Consider the following 21,043-nt stretch of genomic DNA (forward strand, 5'->3'; position numbering starts at 1 on the left):
CCCACACAGAGGCCTCGTTGGCTATATACTGATTGGCAGGCTAGACTCCACCCCTACCCTCTTCATCCTCAAATTGACACCAGATTACGTAACTACCACAATATCAGAGGCCATTTCCTGGCTGGGACACCCAACAGATGACCTGAGGTACTGATCAGAATGAACTTGTACTCTTTCCGGCTCTACGCCCACCTCTTGAGTTTGCTTATCAAAGGAAAGTTTCTAGCGACCGCACTTATTAAAAAAAAAAATCCAGATGATTTCAATTTTTCCTGGGGAAAACCCCATGTTTCATAAATCAACAATGATCCACTTGTGAAATGGGTTTGTGTTTCGTTTGGCTGCATGTTCAGTAAGAGGGTAAGATTAAGCCATTGTGTAAAGAATGTGTGAATAATTGACAGGGCAGGTGACGCCACTTACAATGAACAACAAACCAAAAGTTTTTGTGTACATTTCCCCGTTTTGTGTTCCGTAGGTCCATTAATAATTGTACACCCTGGTTCTGCACTCCAGATCGTATTTAAAAACAAAGCCTCAAGACCGTACTCCATTCATTCTCATGGAGTGACAACCAGCTACTCCACTGCTGTCCCCACACAGCCAGGTAACTGCTGTGGGGAAAGAAAGATCCCAAAGCTCTCGTCCTCACTCCTAGGTCAGTTGGTCCCATGGTGCTGTGATGCTGGACGCTAGGCCGTTGGAATTTAAAATACCAGCAGGGTCTCTCCCAGGGAACAGGTTTCAGGGGAGCCTCCAGACTAGGGACAGAGTAGGAGGAAGGAATAGATGACCTGCTTCTGAAGGATGCTACCCATTGCCATCAAGTAGATTCCAAATTAATAGTGATCCTCTATAGGGTTCCAAGGCTGTAAATCTTTAGGGGAGCAGAGAGCCTCAACACTCTCCCCACCAGTAGATCCTATAGCTAGCAGTCTAATGCCTACCCAACAATGCCACCAAATTAGGATTAGCCACTGGGAACCTTGCAAGTGGCAGCGGAAGGTAGGCTCCTATGGTGCTGGAAGATGACCCCTTCAGATAACAGTGCGCTCAAGCAGGATGAGTGTTAGGACAGGACAGTGCTGTGTCCTGTTATGCATAGAGTCTCTTTAAGTCAAAGCTATTCCCTACAGCGCCCAAGGACAACAACAACGCTGCGGGGCAGCACAAGGGTGCAAATGTTCTTTCTTAAGTAAGCGTGCAGCTGCAGAGGAGGAAGTTCCATAGACTACAGAGGGTCTGAAGGAAGTTTAGAAGGGAAGTCCTTTTTGCAAGTCGAGTTTGGGGCCCCCTGAGCAAAGTTGTGAAGCGAGTCTTCCTTTGGTCTTCAGGCACCACCTCCCTTGGTCTATCAATTCTCCTCGAAGGTAGCTCTCTTAGCCTTTCTGCTCTGGTCCAACTGCCAGCTGCTCCTCTCCAGCTATGCCAGTCAAGTGCTATGGTTGCCATTGACTGCAAGATGAGAGAGGGCACTGAAGAGAGTGGAATCGCTCAGGAGCGCCGATGAACCTCATGTATCAGCACTGTTGCCTTCACCACTGTACAACTCATTATTCACCATAACCAGCTCAGAAGAAAAGTGTTGCCTTTTAATTAAATTGTTCATACAGCAGAGGGAGGGTAGGTTGGAAAGGGGGAACCGATTACAAGGATCTACATGTGACCTCCTCCCTGGGGGACGGACAACAGAAAAGTGGGTGAAGGGAGAAGTCAGACAGATCAAGATATGACAAAATAATAAATTATAAATTATCAAGGGCTCATGAGGGAGAGAGGAGCAGGGAGGCAGGGGAAAAATGAGGACCTGATGCCAGGGGCTTAAGTGGAGAGGAAATGTTTTGAGAATAATGAGGGCAATGAATGTACAAAAGTGCTTTACACAGTTGATGTCTGTGTGGATTGAGATAAGAGTTGTATGAGACCCTGATAAAGTGATTAAAAAATAAAAAAGAAATTAAATGTTCACACAGCAGGCTCTGAAGTAAAGATTCGTGTGCCAGAGGTTTGTGTGATCGTTATGATCATGTCTTTGGGCTCAGTGACTCTGGAGAGGGAGAGTAAGGAGGAGGACTGGACAGAAGGCAGAGTTGGGTAAAGATGCAGACATAATAAATTGTTGGCCAACCAACCCTCTAAGGAATTCTGAAGATGGGATGACTCTCAACTTTCCTGGGCTGGGATGACAAAGCAGAAAGCGAGGGAGCCAGCACTGACATGACATTGACCTCACACTGTGGCCCAGACACGGCAACAATGAAAGCTTAGGATGCAACATCTCACCAGATCCCGAAGCTCCCCTTTTCAAGCTCCAAGGGAACTGCATCCCAGACCATATAAGCACGCTGAGGAGATGACCAGGCTAGCAGAGCAGTGAAACCAGAGCAGAGGCTAGGACTGAGCTGGGATTGGTGGGCTTCGTGCATTCTCGTTCTCTGGTCCTCCATCAAGATACCTTATTTAAAAAACTGCCTGGAAACACACTGTATTTGCTTCCGTAGGAGAAATTCAGACATATATCTGGAAGATTCCTGAAAGAAGCAGTCCTACCTCAAAGGACTTTGAGTGCATACCTATGGTTTATCTCTCAACTGTGGACTACCTTAAGGTACACCTTAAATCAAACTAGCTTTTATCTTGTGCCCTCTTACAATGAATCCTGGAAAGATACGTTTGTCTTGGTTTTAGTTTGTTTGTTTGTGCGGAATCTTCCAGCTCACTCCTGTAGAGTTGATTCCAATTCGTAATGGTCCCATAGGACAGAGGAGAACTGCTCCCGGGGGGTTGGGAGGCTGTAAATCTTGAAAGGAGCGGAAAGCCGCAGGCTTCTCCTGCAGAGCTGCAGATGGTCCCTAACTGCTGACCTTGCATTTGGCTGCCCAACACTCAGCCCCCTGCCCCACCAGGGCTCTGGCTAAATAGTCTATCAAGTAGCCAACATTCAACTCAGCTTTTAATACGCCACCAGTTTGCACTTTTTAGAGCAAAAGAAAGTATCAAATGATGATGGCTAATTTGATGAGATTTTCACGAGAGCCACTATGATTTGGAAACTATGTCTACTTAGAGTATAATTTCCCATCTTCTGTTACACTGAATATGATTTTGGCTTCAGAAAACAAAACAAGGAGCTCCAAAATTCTATGATTAATGAGAAATCAATAGATGTATTTTTAAAACTCTCCCCTCTGATGTCCAAGTTCATTTGCATTAAAACCTATAGTTGTCTCTCTGAACTGATGGTGGCCCCTGCACTCCCTGGATCACACAGCTAAACAAAGAGAGAGCCCCCCATCCCCCCCAAATGATGAAAGCAATCCCAGGCTGCTAGGGGGCTGGTGTGTCTCTTCAGATAATTGTAATGCAAATCAAAGGGTGGCCTCGTAATTGTAATTTTTAGAATACTGCTAAGTTCACTGCAGAATGTGTCTAAAACTCGAGAGTTTGTTGCCCTCTGCAGACATCAACTCTAATGAGACAGAACACAATTTTTCTTCAAATCAAAGATTTAACATGCTAAACGGTTTGCTCTTTAACTCTTCAGCCTTAGGATTGCAATCATTAAAAACTTGGATGGGGTCTCACGAAAACAAAAACTCGATTCTGTTTCTTTTATTGTCTGACTTGGTTTTTTTTAAACTGTGAGCTCAAATCTTATGATCTAATAACAACTCACAAGGCAATGATAAGTTAATCAGCTTGCTCTGCCGTCTCAGGATTTGAACAGCGGTTTGATAGGGACCTTGGTCATATGTCGCAAGGACAGCAACCCCAGCCTGCTTCACCGTGTTCTTCTCTTCATGGTTTTTGATGAGAACGTATCCTGGTACTTCAAAGAGAATATCGAAACGTATGCTTCAGACCCAGACAACATTGAGAAGGAGAACGATGTGTTTGAACTCAGCAACAAAATGCACGGTAACGTCTGCTGTGTCATGACTCATCAGGCCAGTCCACAGGAACGGGGCTGACGAGGTCATGTATAGCAAGCTCGCACAGTGTCTAGACTGCAGTCCCTTAGAGCGGTGGTGTCGATCCTCTAGACCAGGGGGTTGACAAGTGTTTTCTGTAAGGAGCAAGATGACAGGGCACCGGGCTTTTGCCACGGCCATCCCGGGCCCGACCACAGCTGCCGTCCACAAGATGAGTTTGTCAGCCAGAGACAATACGTCAGCCCAGCACATGAATGTGGCCACGACCCCATAAACTTTCGCTGACGGCCACGAAAATGTGTATTTCCCATAGCTTTCCTTTCTGTTTTCAACCATTTGAAAAGGGTTTTGGAAACTACACTTAGCTCATGAACCACAAGGCAACCAGCCGCTACCACCCAAGCACCGCCATTGAATCAATTCTGCTTCATTAGAACTTCGATATGTGGTTTCTGGGGCTATACATTTTTATGGGAGCAGTCTCATCTGGCTCCTGAGAAACTGCTGGTGGGTTCCAGCTACTGATGTGATTGGTTAGCACCCCATCGCATAGCCCATTATATCCCCAGAGCTCCAGGGAAACAGAACAGATTGAAACTGGCCACAAGTTATAGACCTCCGACTCAGAGCAGCTGGCAGTCTCTAATGCCTCCCAGGGCCATGCAGTAACCAAGACCCATTTAAATACAATAAGCTTCAAGCTCTTTATTTTAACCAAGATCCATTTAAATACGATAAACTTCAAGCTCTTTATTCTGCTTTGTTGCTTCCTCCCATGAGGAAATGGATGTTAATTTAAAATTAACTCAAGGACAACATGCATTCTCCCTGTAGCTTGTAATAAGCATTGTGGGGGCCACAAAGCCCCACCCTGGCCTATCAGATCTGGGCTCTCTTCCTTCCAGTGAAACTTGTCCATTCCCCCAATGGAAGGCATCCTGGGAGTTTCCTATGACAGGGAGATAAGCAGTGCTGGGCTTTAGTTTCTGATGTGGACGGTCAAGGAAACTTTCAGGAAGGGCCGAAGGCCTTGAGCTGAATCTATCCAATAGGAAAGGCGGGAATGACATTCCAGGAAAATTGAAGCCCATGAGCTAAGCTAACCCCCCCTTGGAATGTTACCGGGAAGAGACTCAGAGTTTCAAGCCTCTCTGCTCCTCAGTTCTTGTACTGCTCACAAGAAAGATTTCAGTTGAAGGACATGCTTTACATGAGAGCCAGAGAAAAGGTTTGAAATAAGAGAGTGAATTTATGCAAGGGGAACACTTTGGAAAAGAAATCTAAAGGGCCTTAGCTAGTCAAAAAGCCTTACATTCTGCAGACCTCCCACCATAGGCTGCTTTTCCTCAGGGTCTTCAGCTCTTGGCTGCTGCTCTGTAGTATCCTGTGCCCCTATTTTAAGGTATGTGCGTCCCGGCACCCCAGCCTTCATGCTATGCTCTTGTCCCAGACGCAGACCTCTGTTCAGTCTTCCCCAGGCCCCTCCATTATCTCCACCATCACAGGTCGCTTCTGTTGATGAGTCTGCCCTTAACCTTCCTTTGTGCTGGGCTGGCATGTGCAGAAGCCATCTCCAACTCTCTTTACTGCAGCGGTTCTCAACCTGTGGGTCATGATCCTTTGGGGGTCGAATGACCCTTTCACAGGGGTCGCCTAAGGCCATTTGAAAACATGTATTTCCGATGGTCTTAGGAACCGAGACACCGCTCCTCTATCCGTCTCCAGGTGGGTCTGCCCACATGCAGATACACCCACTGAGGAGAGTACCCCGCTGCACCATGCTTCCAGACACAAGTTCATTGATTTGTCATTAGGAATAAATATTTCACAATATATAATTACATATTTTTTGTGATGAATCACTATGCTTTAATGATGTTTGCTTTGTAACCATAAAAATACATCTTGCATATCAGATATTTACATGACGATTCATAACAGTAGCAAAATTACAGTGATGAAGTAGCAACGAAAATAATTTTATGATCGGGAGTCACCACCACATGAAGAGCTGCATGAAAGGGTCGCAGCACTAGGAAGGCTGAGAACCGCTGCTTTGGCGTTAAAAGTCCTGCTAGCTTTCTTCGATCACACCTCTTCCCCCTGTACCAGCCTCCAACTACCTAGCAGAATGAAAGACCTCAAATCCTCCATTATGAATGTGGACTTGTTCTAAACCAGTGTTTTCTCAGCCTTGGCACGCTGACATGGGGTAGCTCTTTGCTGTGGATGGCTGGGATAGTACAGTGTTTAGCAGCATCCTTGGATCCAACCCACTGGATGCCAGTAACAACCTCCCAGCAAGTGGTGGCAACCACACGCTTCCACGAATGACGCAATGTCTTCTGGGGCCAGAGTCACCTCTGTTAAAACCCTCTGTGCCAGAGACACCGAGGGCACTGACCTCGGGCATGACAGGAACAGGTGTGTATTCTCAGATCAGGCCAGCAGCATGTCGGCCCTGGCTATCGGTTCACTTGAATCATGTCGTCTAACACACAGTCCACGGACGGGCCGTCTCCGCATCTGTGGGGCCCTTAACAAAGCCGGCTCTCGGGCGCCACAGATCTAGGAAGTCAGAATCTGTGGTTCAACAGCTCCTGCAGCCACATGTCTGTAGTGTAACGTTGGCATGGTGGGTTATGCAGTCAGCTGCTCACTGCAAGGTCAGCGGTTTGAGCTAGCAGCTGTTCTATGGGAGAAAGATGAGACTTGCCTCCTCCAATGGGGATGTGCGGTCTCGGGAACTCCCAGGGGAAGCGCTACTCTCCCCTGCAGGGTCACTGTCAGTCAGGATCAACTGCTTGGCAGGGAGTTTGGCTAGGGGTTTGCCTCTGGGAAAGGACCTCCTAGTTTTTTCTCGTATACCCCCATCGACAGAAACTTTAAAGCTCACCCCTCCACAGATAGTTATAAATCGTATACTTGTCACGTTGTATTCAGGCATTTAAAGAGATCCTACACAAACCAGAAAAGTAAAATGGTATATTTTTAATTTTTAAAATGTGTTGTTTCTATTCCTTTTGAGAAGAGACTAGAGGAGACTCAAGAGGCCTACACGGCAGGTAAATGGCCCTTCCAGGTAAACAAATGGGAGATTGTGAAGTTAAAATTAAGTAACAACAACAACAAGCTCCCTGGCCCTGCAGATGAGAGCAGAAGCGCCTCTGGGAGCTGCTGAACCTGCAAGTCCTTTCAGGAGTAGAAAGCGCTGCCTTCCTCGCCAGGGAGGAGCGGCTGGTGGTTTCAAATGGCTGAGCTTGCAGTTAGCAGCCCAAGCAGTTCACTCCTAGCAAAGTCTTCAAGGATGTTTCTAATTTCATTTTTACTTATTTATCTTTTAAACAATATTTTATTGACGTATCGCACTCATTCCAACATACCTCTTCTCTTCCCATCCAGTTCTGTTGTTCAATCCCATTGGGTGGGGTTCTACAATCAGCAAAGCTGTCAACTCACCTATCTTCCCCTTCCTCACCCCACTTCCCATCCCCTCTGGGAACCCTTACTCCTGTCACTGTTTCTGAGGGGCCATCTGTCTTGACCACCATGTACTGAGCGATCTTAAATGTACAAAGGAATATCCACATGTCTAACATGACCAATGAACTATGTCATGTAAGGACACAGTAGTAAGGGGAGAAAACCTTAAAGAACCAGAGGATAGTTACATGGTTTATCAGTGCCACACAGCACCCTGGATTTATCCTCTGTTCCAGGAGACCCTACTATGAGGACCTCTTCAATTGTCTTGCTTGTGGACTTTGGGTCCCCACTACTTCCACTCCCCTTCACATCAGTTTGGATGCATGTTTTTCTGAACTTCTGACACCTCTTCTCGTCATCACCTCATGATCGCACAGGCTGGTGTGCTTCTTCCATGTGTGCCTTGTTGCTTCCATGCCAGATGGCCACGTGTTTAACTTCAAGCCTTTAAGACCCCAGATGCTGTAGCATTTGATAGCCGGACACCATGAGCTTTCTTCACCTCCAGTGATATTTTTAGATGTGCTTTAAACCTATGGGGATTTTAAATCCCCATACCCCACTACTAATTTAAAAGCCCTTAGTTGTAAACTCGTCAAGTCTGACCAGGTTATGCCAGAACAGAGTTGGTGCTGCATTTTCTTGCGCAAGAACTCTCTGGAATGAGGAACAGCCATAAATGTTCCCAGTTCCTCTGGCTCACTTTAAAATCCTCATTACCTGTAAACATACTCATGACATTGCCTGTAAGATATTGGGCGGGGGGTGGAATTGCCACCTTGTTAAATGTCATAAACTGTGTTCCCCACAGCAATTAATGGAAGAATGTTTGCAAACAATCAAGGTTTTACATTCCACGTTGGAGATGAAGTGAATTGGTATTTGATTGGCATTGGAGGTGAAATTGACCTGCACATGGTTCATTTTCATGGCCACAGCTTTTTATACACGGTAAGAACCTCTGACATGTCCTTTAATGGCTGCAGTGCCCTGTGAACCAGTTACTGGGATGAAATGACCAGAGAGTCTTGCTGAAAGGGAAGCGAACCAGCTACAGTGCAGGTTCAAGTCAGAAATCGATTGAATCAAATGAATAATTACCCATTCAGCTCTTTAGAGTCCATGAGCATAAAATACATGTTTGTGAACAAATGAAATACATTTCTCAGGCAAATGTGATGCCACTCAACATGTAAATAAGAATCCTATAATCTTCGTTTAGTTTCACTGTATCCCAATTAAAAAAATTTTTTTCAAACCCTCTTTAAAAAAATGTCCTCAACACCCATAGGCATCTTCTCAATTTTTTTCCCTCTCTAAAGTAAATTTTCTTATCCAATCGTAAGTAGATTCAAAGCATTCGGACTCTTGATCTGTAGATACTAAGCATATGCATGCTAAGAGTCAGGACATTTTCTAACCCAAGGAAAACAGAATGCTCACAGCCTCAAAATTATCATGACTTAAAAATATAGCCAAGCTACTGCCGATGGTCTGTGAGATGAGATGTAAGTCAAGAAACAGTAAAAAGTATAACTGATGACCAGGCAACACAGCCCCTGCTTAATTTGTGTCCCTAGATCATCAACTGTTCCAAGCAATATGTGAGCCAAAGAGATATTTTTCCTTTTATCGCTCTAAAAACAAACCCAATATTGATCTTTTTCTGTAATAATGTCATTTAGCAGCCCTTCTGGGGGACATGTATCTGCGCTGGTATGACTTCCTTTTCATTTGGTAACACCAAAGAAACCAACTCTCTCCTTCCAGTCCATGCTGAGTCCTCGTGACCCCCTGTGGGCTTCGGAGGCTGTCATGGTTTCTGGGAGTAGAAAGCCCAGTTTTTCTCCAGCAGAGCTGCTGCTGGTGGCTTTGAACTGCCGACCACGCAGACTGCAGCCCAACGAGTAACCATTACAGGACCAGAGGCCCATCCTTAATGTTTCCATGTTCACTAGTATCTCTAAAGATCTGTGTCAAAACAAAAAGTCCTTTGAGAAATATAACTGATAATAATAATAATAATGTATGCTAACGTACAGTTCCCCACAGATATGCCCAATCACATCACAAATTCTCTTCTCAGCGATTCGGTTGATTCCATTTGTTGGTTGGTTTTTAAAGAGCCCCTGTCAGCTGCTTTGCCCAATGTCACATGCTCTGTCCTGGTCTGACAGTTCGCACCACTGGCAAGCGTGTGACATGGACAATGGTGTATACCTTCCAAGCCTCACATCAAGAATCTTACGATGCCAGTAGACCCTGATACCAGTGAGGCTACATCCCATCGGCTGGTTAAGATGATATGCACCATTCCTCTTCCTTTCAAAAGTATCTTCCTCCACTTGTAAAGAATACGTGATTGGAATCATGCATCATCTGATTTAAAAACAAACAAACAAACAAACAAACGTTTTGTTCACCTCCAGTTCTCCACCTAAATCATTTTTAAAGCAGCACGGGCAATTCTAGCTGGAATCAATTTCTCTACTGAGATTTGCAACGTGGGTTCGAACTCATTCTTCCTTTGAGACTCATTGTAAACCAAAGTGAGGTCTATGTTGTCAGATGGCTTCATGGAGACTGTCTTCTTCTTATTGCCATCCTTTTTTCTCTTTTACGAATTCCTAGTTGGGTTAGTCCAGGTAGACTAGAGAAACAAATCCATAGACACTCGTATATGTGAAAGAAAGAGGTGGTATATACAAGAGCAATTGAATATTGAGAAAACATCCCAGTCCAGTCCAGATCAAGTCCATAAGTCAGATATTAGCCCATAGGTCCGATACCAATCTACAAAGTCTTCTTCAGACTCACTCAACACACACAATGATGCCGAATGCAGGAAGGTCACAGGCCAGTGGGTGGGAAGTCTTGTGAATCCAGTGGCATTGTAAGCATCTCAGTGCTGGCAGCTGTCTCCATGTGGCTTCTCCAGCTCTCAGGGCTGTATCAGGCTAGGTCCATGTGGCTTCTCCTCAGGGATGTCTTGCAGGGAGTCCGAGCAGAGAGAGAGACGGTCTCGGCCTTTAAAGAGGAAATACAGGAATTCCCAGAATCCTCAGGAGAAGGCCATGCCAACACAGAGACCTCATTGGCTGCGACCTGATTGACAGACTAGACCCCACCCCTACACTCTTAGTCCTCTCAAGTCTCAAATTGACACCAGTTTATGCAACTACCACAGACCACCCCTTGTCAATTTGACACTTTCACATAACTCTTTAGCCATATACACCTTCAAACAATAATAAAATCATATCTGTACCTAACAGGATAAAACTAAAATGCACATAATTCAATGTGTGCCACCCTCATTTAAACATAATTTTCTATAGGTGATAAAACAAAAATATGCTATGCCTAACAATTGCAGCTAAATAACTCCCCTGCCTTAAGCCTATGATTATATTCCAGCTCCTATTAAAGTTTGCAAACCAATCACTTCATGCCTTTATTGCCCAATTTTGGGTATCCAATTTCTATACTGCCTTCGTAGATCAACTCACTGCTCTGAGGAGACAATCATATTCTTTGATGTGAAGAATCTTTATTCCAGTTGGAACCTTCTGAAATCTGCATCCGTAAGCAAAGTCAAATCAGGACAGGCCATCCATAAAATCTTCAGCAACATTCACCAGCTCACAGGCTCAAATACCTTCTCTTCTTCTGGTCGGCTTCTGGTCAACTCAATGAGGGCTGCCTCACTTAGCCTCACCGGAGTGCCCTTTGATTGCCTCACTTTTAGACCATGGGCTCATCACAAATACTCAACAAGCCTAGCACACTTGTGCTAGGTCATGAACTTCAGACCAGTCAACCCACTCTCGTTTTCTCCTGCGAACCAGGTCCACAGGTGTCAGTGGCCAGACTCAGCCTGTCTCTTTTTTCCTGCATTTCTCCCACTTCCACTCAACAAATGGATCCAGGTGGTCACCTAACAAGCATTTCAGCCTGTCCACAGGTTTACTTTAATGTTTAGTCCTAGAGAGATTTTGTTCATGGTTCCAGATTTTTTTACAGCTTCTCGGTCTAAAGTGTTTCTTCTCCATCTCTCAGGCCCAAATCAAACCAAACCCAAACCCTTTGCTACAAAGTCAATTCTCGATCAGGTAGAGCAAGGCTAGAGGAGGGCATAGATGGCCCAAAAGGCTTCTAAGGCAGTCACCTTTACAGAAGCAGACTGCCTCGGGGTTCTCCCCTGGAGCCTGGCCTTCTGGTGAGCAGCCAGGAGCTGCCCTGCTGTTTCACCAGGCTCCCTTACACCTGACCATTTTCTTTTAACTGACCTCTTTTGCCTGGTCATTTCTCTAATTTACTACAAGCACTCAACAGTTTATCCCTCCCCCTCTAAATCTCCAAATTTGTGAAATGCATTTACTTGCCAAGCATCGTCTTTATTTCCGCATCCCAATCCCTTATATAAACATTCCTGCATGTCAGTAAGGATGAAGTTCTATTCTTTGCATTTGACACCTAAACATTTAATCCACCCCCCTGGCATGAATTATGCTCCTAGCTTCTCTCCTACACAAAGGCTTAGAAGCTAATTAAATGGGTGTGCATGATTTGGTTTGTACAAACCATTATTGATGTGTTGATTCCTTTCCCACTCTCTAATAAACACATCTGTTCCTCTTGACATTATTTTTTGGACAGCCTGGGAACCAAACTTCATACCAAGTAGAGAGAATAATATAATCAACCACCATCACCCATCACTCAACTCCAATAATAATGACCCTTTTAATATAGAGAGACATCTCATCATATTTTTCAACCAAAAACCTAGGAAGTAGGCCTTTTATTAAGTTCATAATGGTTTATGTTAAAGACTTCAAAAGTCGTAATGTAAGAGCTGTCTGAAATATGGTCATCGTGCCTCTAATGTGCCTAGAACCTGCCAAGACATCTTCCAAGAGCGACAGCTGCAGACGTGATTATAGTGTTACTCTTCATTGCCCTTGAGTCAGTTCTGACTCCTGGTGTCCCCCAGGGGTACAGAGCAGGACTGCTCCAGAGAGTCTTCAATGTTGTGGCCTCTCCAAAGCAGGTCACCAAGCCCATCTTCCGAGGGGCTTCCCAAGTGGTCTAAGTGGCCATTCTTACAGTCAACGGTCAAGTGCTTAACTGCTTAAGTGGAACTTCAAAGTACCAAGTTACACAGCACATGGCCAACAGTACTCGGTGTGCCTTATCTGCCAGACACTGGACTTGATAATTTGTCTGGGGCTTCTCACCAAATCCTCACAACTTCCCTCTGAAACAGGTACCCTTTCGCCACCATTTTGCAGGGAAATAAGACTCGGGGTTAAGAAGGCAAAGAACTTCCCTACCATTTCACAAGTAGCGAGTGGTAGAAGCAGGATGTGAACTCTCGCTCTCACTCTAGAACCCTGACTCATAACCACTTCACAAAACCGCCTCCCTTGAGAGTGACTGTATCTATGAAATAGGGCCTGGCTATCAGTTCTCAACCCTGGTCCATTCCAGGTGATCTCTCCTACTCCCCCTCATCAAGGGGAGAATTGCAGTCTGGCAACACGGACACAGTTGCTGCATTGGTTCCCTGGAATTCCTGAGGGCGGTAACTCTGCAGTTACGAGCTTGGTCCTGCGACAAGCCGGTCCTCTGCTTCAGGACTCCAGGTTCTATGACCCGAGGACCGGTGCCCTGGACATTGTCAGTTCCTGTCATTCTCAGCATGGTCCGACACCTGGGATCTGTCTCCAAGGCCCCCTATGGTAATTTCCCAACCCTCCTAAAGAACAAGGGCTTGAGCCCCGACTGAACACTCAGCCAGGATCATGGCAGCCGTCTCCGCTGTCTGCGGGCCATAGCCCCAGAGTCTTGAGGCCGAAGTCTCTTCGAATCACCCCAACTCCAACCTCCTGCTTCTGTTCCTCTCCCTTGCCTCGCATCTCCCGCAGCTGGTGTCTTCTCATCTCTCTATGGTGGTTCCAGAATATGCTTCTAGAATATGGTGTGGTTCCAGAAACGGGCCACTTCTCACTTCCTTTGATTCCTCTCAGAACCACAACGTGAGGTTAGTGTGGATCAAAGACTTTAAGTGAAACGGTAGGGATTGAGATTGGTTGGTGGGTTGTGATTTTGCAGCACTACAAAGCGAAAGCACTTGCCACTTGACATTGGATGTCTCTTTAGTTAGGAGTCCCAAGGTGTCCCAACCAGCCACATACAGCTGGCTGGTTCAAGCTTACTCAGGGCCTCAGAAGAAAGACCTGGTAATCTTTTTTTTAAAGAGCCACTGAAAATCCCTGGGACCATAACTCCACTTGGACACATGGGGAGTCACAAGGAGTCAAAGTCGATTCTGTGCAAACTATTAGGAGTGGTAGGAGTTAACTATCCCTCCCGCATGCCCAGCCCTGTGCTTCTCTGGCTTTTCTGCTTCCCCCTCACTCCCTGGTCCTGTGTCTCTGACTCTCCTTCAGGAGGCCTCCCCAGAGATCTCTCTCCTCAAATTATTTCAGGCTCCTTCTTCTCAAAACCTCGCTGCCATCTACTTGTTTCCGGCCCCTAGCAGCCCTATTAGATAGGGACAAAGTGTTCCCTAGAGTTTTGGAAGCTTTAGACATTACAGAAACAGACAGCCTCATCTTTCTTCTGCAGAGCCACTGGTGAGTTTGAACCACCAACCTTTAGGTTAGCAACTCACCACTTAGTGTACAGTACCACCAGAGCTTTGTATCACTCCCCTCCTACTGTATCCCATCAGGTTCTGGGGCTTCGTCTTTCCAACCCAAAGTAGTTTCTGAAGATCACGTTCCTAACACTGAACTCTGTTCTTAGGAGAAATGCTAAGCCACAAAGGCCATCAGCCCACAGCCCACATGCCAGAGGGTCGACCGGGCTGCCTGCGAGGGCTGTCTCCCGAGGCTCCCGTTCTCCTGCTCCTTCGCCTTCCTCCTTCCTGTCACCAGGCACTTTCTAGATACAGCTCCAGCTTAACAAAGACGCATCCTTAGTCCTCTGTTCTTTGAGACTTCCTCAGCCCCCACTCTCTTGACCCAAGTCCTGCCTTCCAGTTCTGGCTAGACCAGAAAGGTCAGAGGCACCCCTCAGGAACAGAAATGGGAGTAGTGATACCAGGAGGGTAGCGAGAAGGTGGGAGAGGAGGGGAGGAAGGGGGAACAGATCACAATGATTGACACATAACCACACAGTCCCTGCTCCCCGGGGGGACTAACAACAGAAACCATGGGGGAAGGGAGACAGCGGTCGGTGTAAGATATAAAAATGATGATTTATAATTCATCAAGGGGTTACAAAGATGGGAGGGAAGGAGAGAGGGGAAAAAGAGGAGCTGATACCCAGGGCTCAAATAAAAAGTAAATGTTTAGAAAAATGATGATGGCAACATATACACAAATATGCTCAATACAACTGTTGTATGGAATGTTAAAAGAGCTGTAAGAGCCCCTGATCAAATGATTTATTTCTAGAAAAAAAGAAAGAAAGAAGCATGCTTCATCACCAACACCCCCTCCTTAGAAATACTCCAGCTAGACCCTTTGGGCTTTGTGTTGTTCTCTGAGATCCAGCAGGCCTTTGGAGTCAGTGCTGGCCAGGCCTCTGACAACCGACAATGAACACGAGGTGGGGTACTCTAGAATCAGGCTCACCTTGCGGGCTGTCCTTAGAGAGAACACGAGACTGACCTGGGACCTCCTCCTTCTCCAGACCCGCAATTGGACTTAAGGGAGCAGGGCAGGGAGCGCCCCTCGTGCTCGCTGCTGTGCAAGCTCACACAATGCTTCTCCCGTTGTCATTGAATAAAATCCATGAGTATGATTTGGGAGTTCAGCAGATGGTAAGGCAGACAAGTGACCAGTAACGATGTTTCCTTTCTTTGTGGAGGATTCCGGACTGTACCACTCTGATGTGAAGGACCTTCCTCCTGGGATCCTTAGCACCGTGAAGATGTTTCCAGTGGACGTTGGAACCTGGCTACTTCATTGCCACGTGAACGGTCACATCATAGCCGGAATGCAGACCGTTTACACCGTGGTTGAAAGGGAAGGTAAGAGCGATGAGTTGAATCCAGTGGAACTAGCCATGTGTCAAAGGAGCCCTGGTGATGCTGTAAGATAAGTGTTAGACTGCTACTGGTAACCAAACATCAAGGGGTTCAAAACCCACCAGCTGCTCTGAGTGCGAAAGATGAAGATGTCTTCTCCTATAAGATTTGCTGTCTCAGAAACTCTAAGGAGCCACTCAACTCTGCCCTGCAGGGTTGCTGTGAGTCTTCTTATATCCTTATATCCACTTTCTGGTTTCAGTCCTATTTAAGTAAATACTGTAAGTATTAGTCTATTGACCATTTACACCATGTGACACACCTCTCGTGCATTCAAAGATTACTATCCACTGTCTGGTTTCACTTCTATTTAAGTAAATGCTGTGTGTCTTATTTAAAAGTATCTGGTGTGTGGAACATTTGCATGGTGTGACACACCTTGTATGCATTCAAAGATTACTGTCTTAAAATACCCAAGATTCTCTAGTTTCATTTTCTTAATAAATCTTAGGTCCTGATCTGGTAAAAGATTCTCTAAAGGTAAATAGAATTTGTGGGTTCATATAATGTATCCATAATGTATTTAAACAGGAATTCACAGCTGAACTACAAATGGCCCTTGAACCTATAAAAAAAAAATCTAACCTAATAATCAAATCACTTACAATTACACTTAAAGATTAAAATAAATTTGTGGTGAAGCTATCAATCTGACAAAGACTTCATTTTTTAGTAATAACATTGTTTTTAATAATAACATCAGTAACTTATGTGGTAAGGCAGTGGATACGGATACAGTTTGGTGGGAATATAAACTGATCCCACAGCTCTAGAGAGAACCTACAAAATGATCCTCATACTTTGACTCTATAATTCTACCAGGTGGTTGAACTCAGAAAGTTATCAACAACACCCATCCCAGCATCACGTGATGCTAATCAAACTGAAAACAAACCAAACAATCTATAGATTTCACTACCTTTGTCATCTGAAGTGTCAGATTCCTTTTTAAAACCTTGTCTTCAAATGTTTACTGGTAAATGCTTATACTAATTGCTTATTACATATTTTAAAATGCATGCTATAAAATATTACCTGAAATATTATCCGAGTTTAATGTATCATAAAAAAACAACCGAACTCAGTACCACTGAGTGGATGCTGACTCCTGGCGGCTCCCTGTGGGTTCCCTAGCCTGTCACTGTGGATTGGGGCAGAGAGCCCGGTCTTTCTCCTGCGGAGCTGCCGGTGGTCTCGAACTGCTGACCATGCAGATCGCAGCCCAACGCGCAATAAAAAACTTAGGTTGCTTAATTGAGTCTCTGTGGGTGCTGAAATTCTGAGTGAGTTTTATTTTCTTGTCCTTTTAAAAATTATTTCCAAGGCCTCTGTAAAGGTTAAATTAGTTTTATTACCCAGAGCGCTGTTTAGAATGTATATCATGTTCTATTTTAAAATGTGTTAGGCAGCGAGAGAGTACTGTGTATATTTTCTCTGCAGCACTACTTGAAGGGCCAGGGACAGGCGATGGAGGGTCTGGCAGTCCCCTATAATCCTTTCTAAATACCCAGAACCAAAAGCCTGTTGCTGTCAGTGGATTCTGACCCAGAGCAGAATCCTATAGGGTTCCCAACGCTGTCTTCCTTCCCGAAGCAGACTGCCTGGGACAGCTGTCTTCCTGCCCAAAGCAGTAACTGGTCCCTTTGAACCAGTGACCTTCCAGTGAGCAGTCCAGCATGTAGCCATGCCTCTACCTTTCTGTGATGAGAACTACAGTTCTCACAAGAACAGAAGCTCATTATCCCCAAATTAAACTTGACCTACAGTGGCCTGGTCATGCCAATAACATTATTTCTGATGTAGTTCTTATTACTTATGATTATGGCTCTTATTCCTCCAGTCCCACCTTGCACTGTCTAAAGAATAAATCTTGCTTTTATTTATTTATATATCATTTTATTGGGAGCTCTTAGAGATCTCAAAACATTCCATAGTTCAATTGCATCAAGCGGCATTGCACAATTGCTGCCTCAGTCAGTTTCTAAACATTTTCTTTCTTCTTGAACTCCTTAATATCAGCTCCCCTTTATCCTCTCCTTTCCCCACCTTACCCCTTAAGAACTCTTATTATTATTTTACCACATCTTACACCATTCCATATATCCATTCACATACAATCTGTTGTTCGCCCCCCTAACATTGGTACCATGGGAAACTCGATTCTGATTTTAAAGTCATATGTCAAGGTTCACCTTGAGTCTATAGGTCATATATGCAAATATCTGAAGCAAAGTTATTGCGTGCTATCAATTATATTTGGTTTGGGGAATTCGTTGTGATTGATTTAATAAGTAAACATGAGGCAACCAAAGCAACAGTATTCATTTGAAGGATGTTCTTTAGCCTCATATAGACTTTTTGTCATTATTGGTCATTATTTTTTGAAACTTTCTTTTCTGCAGCAGAAGTGTCTCCTTGATACGACTGTGGAGAACAGAGCGAACGCACCCGCAGAAGCGAAACTCCATGGAAGAAGGCATTGGGGTCAGTGCTAAAGGCTTTCATGAACTGGATCCGGAAAATTGATTTAAATAAAAATTCTCTGGGTAAATTTTCTGTGTAGACTGCTACATAACATATTTTTGTTAACTGAGACATTATAAAGGTGTGACAGGCTTTTAATTAATGGGAGTGTGTGATAGGTAGGTTTATTGTGCCAAACTGGCCAACAGGAACATGTGGGATTAAGGTCATGGTTTTATTGGAGGGCAAAGAGATAAATGGCTCAGGAAGCCCTGCCTCTCTCCCTCTTGCTCTGGTGATTGGGCCAGCATGTGGCAGCTTTAGCTAGTTCTCTGCCTCAACTTGTGAGCTACACAACCTGTGGGACAGCCAACCGGTGGATCACGTCACTAGAGCTTGAGGTTCCTTTGAGACCTGCTTCACCACGCTGCTGGTGTATGCATTGCTTGAGCTTGAGGCTGTTGGATCCTGTTGACTTACATTGCTCGAGTTCGATATCCCATTCAGCCTCCTTCACTAAGTTTCTGAGCTGCTGCCTGTTGATGACCTGCCCTACTGTTTCCTGTCTGTGGCTGGACTGCCTGCATTGCCCTAGGGAAAACTCAGCTGTCTGCTTCCTTGACCTTGGGCCCAACAGCTCTCATGATTTGAAGGACTTCTAGTATATTAACTGTTCCACAGAAGTGAGTTAAACTGAGCCCTCTGTGCTGCTGTGTGGACTAATTGGCTGATATATTCCTTCATGCTCTATCTATCTATCTAAAATCATAAGTGTCCTGGTTTTGTTTCTCTAGAGCACCCTGTTTAACACAGAGTGGAACTAGCAAAAGGGACAATGAGAATCCATTAAAATTGAAGTCTAGCTCAGGAAGGTGGGAGGGCTCATGAACCAAGACTTTATCCTGAACAAGAGCATTTGTGAATTCTAAAAACAAAAATCTTATACACGGAGAAGCATTTGAATACATCTTTATAATGTAAATCTATAGATGGTGCTGTGTCCAAGGCAGGGAGAATGGCAAGCTACAGGCCACAGGATGTATCTTTGCCATTTTCCCCGGACTAGAACAAAAGGCCCAGGCTCTGCAATGTTAATGGGCAATATCGATACCGGGAACCTACTCGGCTACCAGGCAAAAGTAACATGAAACAGCTCACAGAGGTTAGCTGTGTGGCTGGTCTCAGATAACACTGGGTGTGCGCATCTCACCAACGGGCTGGTGATCAGTGTCTCTACACCTTTGACCTTCACTTAAGACGGCTGTCTCATGGTTTCAAGATAGCGGTGGTAGCCCCAGCTGGAAAGTGTGTCCACATGGAAAGCAGGAAAGAAGGAAGACAGACGAGTGCCAAGCATGTCTCCTACTTTCATCAAGAAAGCAAGAACGTTTCTAAGAAGTCCCCAGGTGGGAAGAGCTTTTTCAGCCTCTGAGAAGTAACGTGGAGAAAGGCTTAGAACTATGGACTAGCTGACAAGTCGATAAAAGGTGTTGGTTAAAAAAATAGATAAATAAAATGGTCCCAAGATCAGAATTGGGACTAAAGGCAGACTTAGCATTATCTTACTTTTGAGCTTTCAGAAAACATCATCTACCTGTGTCCATGAGAGCCTGGAGTGATTATCAAGCAAATCCCAGACATCACACTATTTCACCCAAGGATACTCCAACATGTGTGTCCAGCAGAGGCCATTTACAAAGACCAAACACTGCTACTGTGATGACCACATCAAACAGTGTTAGCAATGGTAACTTCACTCTTTGATGTTGAAACTAAGAAGAACTCATGAACTCTGGATGTCATCAGGCTCCCACCTGGGGTGAACATTCTGAAGACATGGCTGATAGGAGGAAACCATTTGTCAATGCACTCCCACTGCACCCATGTGTCTCTCAGCACTATGCACACTAACAAAAATATGGAAACAACCTAAGTCCATAGCGGGAGGAACAGATACATAAGCAATGAAGCACAAAGCCTCATGAAGAGTCATGGTGGCTGGGGGTGGGCGAGGAGAAGGACAACCACCTGTGTGGAGGCTGTAAGAGGACACTGGTGTCGATTTCCTTTCTTGGGATGGGCTGAGTAAAATGCACACAGTACGTTTCTTTAAAATCCAAAAAGAAAAGAAAAGAAATCCCTCTAGATTCCTTACCCTTCAAACCTACATAAAATAAAGGAAGTTAAAAATTAATTAAGAGTCATGTTGACAGGAGAGGGGGGAGGCGGGGGAAAGGAAGAGGGGTGTCAACAAACCCAGGGACAAGGGAACAAGTGATCTAAAATCAATGGCGAGGAGGGCTTAGGACGCCTGCTGGGGCTTGATCAAGGGCAATGTAGATGAGAAGAAGTACTGAAACTCGAATGAAGGCCGAACGTGATAGTGGGACAAGAGGAAAGTAAAGGGAAATAGAGGAAAGAACTAGAGGCAAGGGGTATTTATAGAGCTCTAAATAGAGGCAAGTACATATATAAGTATATTTACGTATAACGATAGGTAAATAGAACTATGTACATATATTTATATGCTAATTAATAAGGTAACAAACAGGCATTGGGCCTCTACTCAAGTACTCCCTCAAGGCAAGAACACTTTGTTCTAATAACACCTTCTATGCATTCTTTGATGCTCACCTTCCTGACACAATAGCTGAAGACCAAATGGGTATATAAGCAAATGTGGTGAAAAAGCTGATGGTGCCTGGTGTGTTAGTCTGGTTAGACTAGAGAAACAAATCCATGGACACACATATGTGTATAAGGAAGAGGTTTATATGCAAGAGCAATTGTACATTAAGAAATCATCCCAACCCAGTACAGTCCAAATCCATAAGTCTAATACTAGCCCATATGTCCAATACCAATCTATAAAGTCCTCTTCAGACTCACGAAACACATGCAATGAAACCAAATGCAGGACGATCACAGGCCAGTGGGTAGAAAGTCTTTGGGTCCAGTGCTGTTGTAAGCATCTCAGCGCTGGCAGGGGTCTCTCTGTGGCTTCTCTGGCTTCAGAGGTCTGGTTGCATCCATGTGGCTTGTCTTCTGCAATGTCTCCCAG

The 21,043-nt window shown here is 44.9% G+C and overlaps 1 protein-coding gene across 1 annotated transcript in view; it reads left to right on the plus strand.

Annotated features, from left to right (window-relative positions):
* LOC101656501 (ceruloplasmin) overlaps window positions 1-18,026 on the plus strand; it is a 46,413-nt gene extending 28,387 nt beyond the window's left edge. Inside the window, exons 13-18 of the mRNA XM_045295006.1 lie at window positions 479-607; window positions 2,502-2,608; window positions 3,717-3,918; window positions 8,230-8,369; window positions 15,300-15,462; window positions 17,922-18,026. Of these exons, the coding sequence (XP_045150941.1) occupies window positions 479-607; window positions 2,502-2,608; window positions 3,717-3,918; window positions 8,230-8,369; window positions 15,300-15,462; window positions 17,922-17,938 (758 nt within the window). The 3' untranslated portion in view covers window positions 17,939-18,026. The remainder of the gene's footprint in view (window positions 1-478; window positions 608-2,501; window positions 2,609-3,716; window positions 3,919-8,229; window positions 8,370-15,299; window positions 15,463-17,921) is intronic.
* The last annotated feature ends 3,017 nt before the right edge of the window (window positions 18,027-21,043 follow it).

The sequence above is a fragment of the Echinops telfairi genome, unplaced genomic scaffold (genome assembly GCF_000313985.2).
Source record: "Echinops telfairi isolate 266 unplaced genomic scaffold, ASM31398v2 ScPeMD7_4225;HRSCAF=4972, whole genome shotgun sequence".
Taxonomy (NCBI): Eukaryota; Metazoa; Chordata; class Mammalia; order Afrosoricida; family Tenrecidae; genus Echinops; species Echinops telfairi.